At 43.5% G+C, this 9,495-nt stretch overlaps 1 protein-coding gene across 2 annotated transcripts; it reads left to right on the top strand.

The window, feature by feature from the left end:
• Positions 1 to 2,875: 2,875 nt before the first annotated feature.
• On the top strand, positions 2,876 to 9,103 carry LOC123087351 (TATA-box-binding protein 2). 2 transcript variants are annotated; one of them, XM_044509346.1, is made up of 9 exons: positions 2,876 to 2,888; positions 5,195 to 5,282; positions 6,603 to 6,674; positions 7,374 to 7,424; positions 7,505 to 7,549; positions 7,643 to 7,735; positions 7,845 to 7,946; positions 8,028 to 8,101; positions 8,619 to 9,103. In XM_044509346.1, coding segments are annotated over exons 3-9 (420 nt in total). In that variant the 5' UTR covers positions 2,876 to 2,888; positions 5,195 to 5,282; positions 6,603 to 6,620; the 3' UTR covers positions 8,620 to 9,103. The 2 variants fall into 2 exon arrangements, with proteins under 2 accessions (XP_044365281.1, XP_044365280.1); XM_044509345.1 differs by lacking the exon at positions 2,876 to 2,888 and adding an exon at positions 4,006 to 4,313.
• Positions 9,104 to 9,495: the final 392 nt, after the last annotated feature.

Genomic DNA, 9,495 nt, shown 5'->3' with positions numbered 1-9,495 from the left:
TGGGAGGGTAGAAGAAGAGAGATCATCTTATTGAAAGCTGGCGAGTCGTGCGATTGAAGCAGATCTCGGCGGGGGATCGATCCAACAACACATAGCTACCACTAGGACAAGAAATGACACATAGTTTGATGCCTATCATTTTTACAGAATATGTATGTAGTCATAAGCAGAGAAGAGACGGACAAGATGACACGAGTTCTCAAGGCCCTCCCGCTCGCGTGCCACTGGCACCAGGGACCAGTGGCGGAGCCACAGGGTGGACAGGGTGGGCCGCGGCCCACCCTGGGATTTCAGACTGGCATGTATAGCATAGGGTTATTTATAGAGATGGGCCAGGAGGAAAGGCCCAGTAATAGCTAGTCTACGCAACTCGACTGCGTCACTACTTGTCCCGAAGAGAACGGAGCCACGCACGGGATCGATCCCCCGCCAGCCTAGCGCCGGAGCTGCCTGCCTCGCCGGTCCACCGCCGGACCGCCCTGACGCCCGCCAGCGGGGGCCTGCCTTGTGTCTGCCCCGCCTGCCTCACGATGGGCTGTTGTCCGCGAAGGCGCGCAAGACGCACCACAACGAGCCGGAGCCGCCCAATCCTCTCTGGCGCTCAACAGGCAGCAGGTTATACCCCCATCCCCTCGTCAGGCCTTCGAGAGAGGCAGTGAGGTACTCCATCCTTCGATGTATTTTACAGTACATCAATATGATTTTGCAGCACATCCCCATCTCAACTGGACTCATAATTTTGGCCAGATGTGTATGAGTTCACAATTTTGCAGCACATAATTTTGCAGATCAAAATGGAGAATTTATGATTCAAGAGCAAACATAGTCTTCTTAGAACTTCACAAGGTATGTGGTATGTACTATGTAGGCTTCTTTAAGCAAACCTAAGACTTAATTGAGAATTCTAGTATGTTTGTAAGACCATATTTGATCTATTTCTATGTGACATTGATAATTAGTTAGAACACTCACGTGTCAAATTTATTGTCAATTTCTTCGAGGTGGACCACCCTGTTGTCAAATGCTAGCTCCGCCACTGCCAGGGACATACCTAGAGTGAAAATAGCCTAGCATCCTTGTATAAACCACACACACATGCCTCACACAAATTTGGAGTGTCACAAAATTATTCTCTTTTATTTTGAGCAAAACTATTCATATAGCACAAAATGTACTAACTATACTAGGTAGGAAAATAATTGTGACCGGCCACGGGAGGTAACCTCGGTCCCTGTAGGCCCACCGGTCCCGTATAAATATGTAGTGTGAAATTTGGATGTGGGTGGGTGGAAACTTGATATGATAGTATGAAACCTACACGACACGTGGAGGATCGAGAAGACTTTATATCTATTCAATGACATATAGCTACAACTAGGACAAGAAATGACACCGTAGTTTGATGCCTATCATTTTGTACAAGATGTACGCAGTCATAGCCGCAAAGACGGACAAGATGACATGGCGAGTTTTGAAGACCCTCTCACTCGCCTGCCACTAGCGCCAGGGAGTGAAAATAGCCTAGTATCCTTGTATGAACCACACACACATGACTCACACAAATTTGGCGTATCACAAAACTATTCATATAACACAAAATGTAGTACCACATAGGAATATAAAAAAAGAAAATTGCTCGTAAAAACATCCGGTTACTACGTACTACTATAAACATCTCCCATCACATTTAGAATAGACCCCCCATGGTTCCCACGAAGAGATGAGTTAGCCCCATGTTTGATAAGCTACTCCACCTAGCCCAGTCCCATTGCAAGAGGATTTGGTGTCCGTCCTCTGAAAGCTTGAACTTCTACATGTAGATACTGTATGACTTGAAGAGCCATGATTTGCAGCGCATTGTCGTATCTCTTCTTGGCATAGTGCAAAACCAACTCTTGTATTGTTCGACACGTAATGGCATGGTTTGTTCCCAAGGCCTCTCATTTCTGGATGGTGCAATGTGATTGAACATTCAACATCCGATGATGGGAAGGTAGAGGAAGAGAGAGCATCTTATTCAAAGCTAGCTAGTCGTGTAATTGAAGCACACCAATGAGGCAGAGGATGTTATATATCCATGAGAGGGAGGGGATGCTTCTTTTCCAAAGATAATAAACACGCAGTGCTAAATCCGAACGTGGTTGGGTGGATCCTTAGTACGATATTATGAAACTTGCACAACACGTGGAGTATCGAGAAGGCTTCGTGTCCGATAGCTACCACTAGGACAAGAAATGACGCATAGCTTGATGCGTATTATTTCCTACAAGATGTATGTACGTGGTTGTAGGGAGAGACGTCATGATGACACGACGAGTTCTCAAGACCCTATCACTCACCTACCACTGGCGTCAGGGACATACCTAAAGTGAAAGTAGCCTAATATCCTCGTATAAACCACACACACATGCCCCACACATATCTGGAGCGTCACAAAAACTATATTCATATGACACAAAATGTCACAAAAATATGGAATAGCATAGGCAAACAATTGTTACCGGCCACATGGGGTCACCTCGCTCCCCGTATAAATGCCCAAGCCGCCCGGCCCACCGGCCACGCCCAACCACACCCAGCACAAGAAGCTTCCTCCCCCGCACACACCACACCACAAGCATCTCCACTCCCGCATCATAGATTCCTTCCCCTCTCCGCTCCCCGCTCCTCCTGCCTCCGATCTTTATAAAAGACCCAGAATTTTGAAATTTTCCGCCGACCTTCCTGCCCGAGCGCCTCTTCCCGCCAATTTCTCCCTCGGATCCGCTTTGATTCGGCCGGCCGAGCGGGGTCTGGGGCTTGTCTGTCGCCATGCCAAAGGCCGCGCTGGAGGGGAGCGAGCCGGTGGATCTGTCCAAGCACCCCTCTGGCATCATCCCCACGCTCCAGTAAGTCCCCGATCCGTCTGCTGCCAGGGACATACCTAGAGTGAAAATAGCCTAGTATCCATGAATGAACCGCACACAAATTTGGCGTGTGACAAAACTATCCATATAACATAAAATGTGATACTATATAGGAATATAAAAAGAAAAAATTTCTCATAAAAATGTCCGGTGATTACATGCTACTACAAACATCTCCCATCACATTTAGAATAGACCCCGTGTTTCCCCCGAAGAGATGAGTCAGGCCCATGTTTGATAAGCTACTCAACCTAGACCAGTCACATTGCAAGAGGGTATGGTGTCTGCCCTTTGAAAGCTTCAACTTCTACATTTATGTGTGGTGTGTCTTGGAGAGCCGTGTTTTGCTGCGTATTATCGCATTTCTTCTCAGCATACTGCAAGATCAACTCTTGTACTGTTCGACATGTAATGAGACGGTCTGTTCCCGAGGCCCCTCATTTCCAGATAGCGTAATGTGACTGAACATTCGACATGCGATGATGGGAGGGGAGAGGAAGAGAGATCATCTTATTCAAATCTAGGTAGTAGTGTGATTGAAGTAGACCGAGGAGGTAGAGACTGCTTATATAACCATGAGAGGGAATGCTCCTTTTACAAGGATAATAAATACGTAGTGCCAAGTGTGAATGTGGTTGGGTGGAACCTTGATACGACCTTATGAAACCTGCACACCACGTGAAGTACCGAGAAGGCTTCATGTTGATCCACCGACCGATAGATAGCTAGCACTAGGACAAGCAATGACACATGGTTTGATGCCTATCATTTCCTACCAAGCGTACATAGTTGTAGGCATGGAAGAGACGAGCAAGAGGACGCAATGAGTTTTCAAGGCCCTCCCGCTCGCCTGTCACTGACGCCAGGGACATACCTAGAAGTGAAAATAGCCTAGCATCCTTGTATAAACCACTCACACGTGCCTCACACAAATTTGGGGTGTCACAAAACAATTTTCTTTTTGGAAACAATTTACACAAAATGTATTGAGTATACATAGGAAAACAATTATGACCGGCCATAGGGGGTCACCTCGCTCCCCATATAAATACCCAACCCGCCCGGCCCACCGGCCACGCCCAACCACACCCCCATTCCCACCACCCCTCGCCTCCTCCCCCGCACGCACCACACCACACGCATCTCCCCTCCCCTTCCCGCGACACAGATCCCTTCCCCCCTCTCCGCTCCCCGCTCCTCCTGCCTCCGATCTCTATAAAAGACCCCGAATTTCGAAATTTTCCGCCGACCTTCCCTGCCCGCGCGCCTCTTCCCGCCAATTTCTCCCTCGGATCCGCTCTGATTCGGCCGGCCGGCCGGGTCTGTCGCCATGGCGGAGGCGACGCTGGAGGGGAGCGAGCCGGTGGATCTGTCCAAGCACCCCTCAGGCATCATCCCCACGCTCCAGTAAGTCCCCGATCCGCCGCGCCCCGCCCCGCCCCGCCCCGGGTCGCCGCCGGCGAGGGCGAGGGGAGATCCCGTCGCCGGTGGCTCGTTGACCTGGTTTGGTTTAGTAGATCCTTTGGGTGCGGGTGGTGCCTGCTGGAGATGGGGCAGTAACTAGGCTAATCGATTCTAGTAGTACTAGTAATCACATAAAAAAGTAATCACATACCAACCATACCAGGAAGAAATTAAATTGCCCCTTGATAGCTGGATTGCTGGGTGATGTAGTACAAGGGGCGATAATTAGTCTAACCGGTTTGAGTAATAAGTATAGCAATCACATGCAATTTTGCCCCGGATATTAGGATTTGGGTCCGTCACAGCGAGGGAGAAACCCAAGGGCTTGTTCTGTCTCTGCCCCAACCAACAACCATGCCGAAATTGGTCCCTTTTTTGGACAGATGGATAGTTTATTGCCAGTCCTCGCCCAAACATAGGTGACCAAAACCTTGGCCAGCGTGTGTTTCTGACTAGAAACAATAGGATCTTGTGTGGTGTGGCGATGGAATTATCTCAACTGCTGGTGCGAGCTGAACATTTTTTATTTGACATGGTCAAGAAAGCACAAGTCATTTTTCGGTCTTGCGTGCTAGCCAGTTTATGCTTGTACCAGCCAGCTTATGGAAACTTCATCCATGAGTAGCATGGTGTACTTGCTTGTTGTTGTGCATTGAGAAGTGTGGAGTGCCTGTGGCGTCGTCTTATATCGTTGGATTGCCATGTTATGTTTCAGCTCTAGGAACTGTAGTTTTCTCGATGATGTGTGCTTTTATGACCTTCTTTTGCCATTTCTATTGAGAAAATTGAGTTCATTGTTTGTGTATCCTCTTATCTTATGGCAGGAATATTGTGTCAACAGTCAATTTGGATTGTAAGTTGGACCTCAAAGCAATAGCTCTGCAGGCACGCAACGCAGAATATAATCCAAAGGTATGATGATTGGCCAGTGTTTTCCTGTGGGCATGTTTTCACTTAAAGTTTTTTTTTATTTGCGTGCATCACAATTTTCTAAGGTTATTTGTGCTACCATGTACTCCCTCCGTCCAGAAATATTTGTCATCAAGATGAATAAAAGGGGATGTATCTAGATGTATTTTAGTTCTAGATACAGCCATTTTTATCCATTTTGATGACAAGTATTTCCAGACGGAGGGAGTAACACATATATAAGGCTAATGTTCCCAAGGTCTTTGAGTGATGTAATTCAAAGTTGCACCTGGAGTACATGCTTCTGGTTGAGTTTTTTTTTAAATGCCAAAAGATTATGATTTCTTTTGCACATGTGCATGTTCATGTACTTTCTGTTGCATGTAAATTTTCCTGGAAAAAGACAAGTTTTGTGCCCCTTGTTTAAAAAACAAATTTAGATCTAAAAAGTTTTAACATTCCCAAGGTCTTTGAATGATGTAATTTGAAGTTGCATCCATAGCACATGCTTCTGCTTGAGGTTTTTTTTTGAAATGCCAAAAAATTATGATTTCTTTTGCTCATGTGCATGTTCATGTACTTTCTGTTGCATGTAAATTTTCCTGGAAAAAGACAAGTCTTGTGCCCCTTGTTTAAAAAACAAATTTAGATCTAAAAAGTTTTAACATTCCCAAGGTCTTTGAATGATGTAATTTGAAGTTGCATCCACAGCACATGCTTCTGGTTGAGTTTTTGCTTTTTTTAAATGCCAAAAAATTATGATTTCTTTTGCTCATGTGCATGTTCATGTACTTTTTGTTGCAACCAAATTTTTCTGGGAAAAAGACAAGTTGCCCCTGGTTTAAAAAACAAATTTAGATCAAAAAAGTTGCTTTTTTAAGGCACAAGTTTATTTTTAGCCCAGGGCGCAAACTGTTCTTTTCCCCATGGTTTTCAGTTTGATAGGGTAACGCTAAGGAAAGATAGTAAAGATGCACCCCGCAACCAGCTTGTAACATAAATAAGAACTCATTTTCCCTACAAACGAGATTCAGCAGTTAGCAGATATCATATGCCTTGTACTTAGTGCTGCAGTTACCAGACAAAACTTGACTGTAGGGGGTGTATGTTGAATTGAATGTGATGTCTTGAGGTGAATGTACGCTATTGAGTTTGCTGTACAATAAGGCATCGCCACATCGGTGAAAGACTAGTATACAGAGAGTATGCATATTAGCAACTTGATTATCTGCGTATTTTCTGGTCATACGTCCTGTTTTATGTAACTTAGTTCTTCTGTTCCATGTTTAATGCTTTTGTTTGTTTACTCTTCTCTTCATACAGCGTTTTGCTGCAGTTATCATGAGAATAAGAGAACCAAAAACTACAGCACTGATATTTGCGTCGGGTAAAATGGTATGGTCCAACTTCACTTAAGCACTTAAGCTTGTACATGTTCTTGACTATTGTAATGCTTATTTCATGAGCTGCTGTTACACACTTGCACTGTCAGCTGTTAGAATTGTTTTATTTACAATCGCTTCATGTACCATATTAAAAAAATTATACCTAATTTGTACTCTTCATTAAATGTGCAAGTTAAATTTTGCATGCACAAGCAATTATGTTCTTATTTTCAGAGATAATTGATTACTCTGTTCTTATGTTATATACTAATGGAATGAGTAGTTACCCGTAGCTTAATTTCATTGCCGTCAAGCATTATCAAAATCTCTTGTTTATCCGTAATAGACGAACCCTAAAATAATGTACTCCAGTACCTGTGGAATGATCGAAATCTTTATTCAAATAAGCTTTCTTGGTTGTCATATTTTCGGAGATAACTGATTACTCTGTTCCTATGTTATATATTAATGTAACTGGGTCGAAATCTGTATTCAAATAAGCTTTATTGTTTGTCATCACTGATCTTATGGCAGTTTGACTGGAAGAAAGATATTTATTTTTGAAGAAAGGAACTTCTGTTCTGTCTTATTGATTGAAAAGTGTATAGGTTTAAGAGAACTATTTTTTGAGCAACCGTTTCAGAGAACTACCACCATGTATACAACTCGCCATCCATCTTTATTTATGTTAACGCAAGTCCTGTTGCAGGTATGTACTGGAGCAAAGAGCGAACAGCAGTCCAAGCTTGCAGCAAGAAAGGTATGCCATTGTTTGCTTCGATTATTTTGTCTATGCTGGCTGAGAGGTTTCTGAAGTCTAACACACAATGTTGTTCCCAGTATGCTCGTATTATTCAGAAACTTGGCTTTCCAGCTAAATTCAAGGTAACTAACTATTCCAGGCATATTCTCATGAGTACACCTGCGCTCTGACCAATTTCATTTTGTGAGACTGTCCTAACTTTTGTGCTATATCAGGATTTTAAGATTCAGAATATTGTTGGCTCTTGTGATGTTAAATTTCCAATTAGACTGGAGGGCCTCGCATATTCTCATGGTGCTTTCTCAAGTGTAAGTCGAATGGTTCTATGTTTCTTTGAGAACCTCTGCTTGTGCATGTTGCTGTTATTCTCGAGTGTAAGTTGAATGATGTTTACCTTAATGTTTTTTTATTTTACAGTATGAGCCAGAACTTTTTCCTGGCCTGATATATCGAATGAAGCAACCGAAGATTGTTCTTCTGATTTTTGTTTCAGGCAAGATTGTCTTGACCGGAGCAAAGGTAGCTGTCTTTTATCTTATATACTTTAATTGGCTATTCTTTTCGTACATCTGAAAGACACTAATTTTTTTGTCTTTCCAGGTGAGAGAAGAGACATACACCGCCTTTGAAAACATATATCCTGTACTCACAGAGTTCAGAAAAGTCCAGCAATGGTATGCACTATTATTGATAATGTTATGTTTGCCGTGTGCTAGAAACTTAGTAAAATAAGGAGATCTCCTGTTCAGTTGTTGAAGTTTGAGCATTTTAGTGGATAGTTGCAGGGAACATTTTTCTAGTGTAGAGCAGCTGTATGTTGTGTGAATTCTTGAATATTATGATTGTAGTTGGTCATTTAATTTGTCCTTGTGGAGCAGCACACTCATGCTTTTCTGTGGAGTTTTTACATTTTGTTGAATGGAGGTTGATGAGAATGTTGTTCATCTTGAGGAAAGTTGATTTTTCAGTCCCTTGACCTCTCTACTTAGGTGCCATTGCTGTGGCTTAGATTTCTCTATATGCAATTGATGCAATAATAATACTGCACGGTTTTGATAGATTTATGGCTATGCGTCCTTTCTTCTCCTTGCAGAAGATGCTGGATAGTGCAATTTACCTTTTTTAGATTTGCATCGAGACATTTGTCTAGAAGAATAAAACTGATTGTTTCTTACTTGTCTCTGTTTGCAGATTAACTTACTGAACTCACAACTACAAGGTCCCCTGAGATTTTGCCATCTTGTGAGACGTGACTGCTAATTTCAACTGTACATATAGTCTGGAGGAGTCCATAGCATGTTGTAATTTGATGCGAGCTTTGATGTGCCGTGGTTGGGTCGCGAGTCCATGTTGTGGATGGAGGCTTGAGGCGTCGTATCCGTTTGGTCTCTTGATTGATGATGATAATAGGTCCACCGTGTGATAGAGGAGTCGGTCAACAAAAAGGGTCGTTACTTCTGAGTAGAGTTTATGTCTGAATTGCAGCACAGAAGACAGCTTGTGTGTGAGTCTTCTCTGAGTACTTCCAGCGAACTGCACTGCATGGTGCAAGTTCTCATGCTGTAGGTACAGTGATGAGAAGGCTGGTGTCGACAGACAATGTCATGTTGGGCAATCTGTATGTGCGTACTGCTGGACCTATGTATGTAGTAACTATATCTGTCATTATTTTTTTCTGTTGTGTTTATTCTCCTTGAGATGTTTTTGACTTTGCATTAGAATGAACAATGAAAACTGTTGTATGTGCTGCTAGATTTCTTGGTTTCTCCATTGTGTTTGCTGCATGCATACCCATGGTGCTTCCCTGAAGAATCTTGGACAGAGATGATTTCTTCTGTTTTTTGTGTTTGCTAATACGCACGCCTGGTTTTTCTTTTGCACCTCGTCGGTTGAATGATCCCTGTGCAGTGGCGCTTTTGAGCCACTTTTCTCTTAGCCGTTCGATTCTGATCAAACGTACCAGAAAAAAGTGGCTCAAACAGATTTTTCAGATCAATTCAAGGGCTCAACGGCGATGAGGGTGGCTTCGTGGTGCTGATCCTTGAGGGCGCGTGCAAAAATGCTTCTG

The sequence above is a fragment of the Triticum aestivum genome, chromosome 4A, assembly GCF_018294505.1.
Source record: "Triticum aestivum cultivar Chinese Spring chromosome 4A, IWGSC CS RefSeq v2.1, whole genome shotgun sequence".
In the NCBI taxonomy this organism is placed as follows: Eukaryota; Viridiplantae; Streptophyta; class Magnoliopsida; order Poales; family Poaceae; genus Triticum; species Triticum aestivum.
The sequence above is the reverse complement of the archived record's forward strand: the minus strand, read 5'-3'. Positions and strand labels throughout refer to the sequence as shown.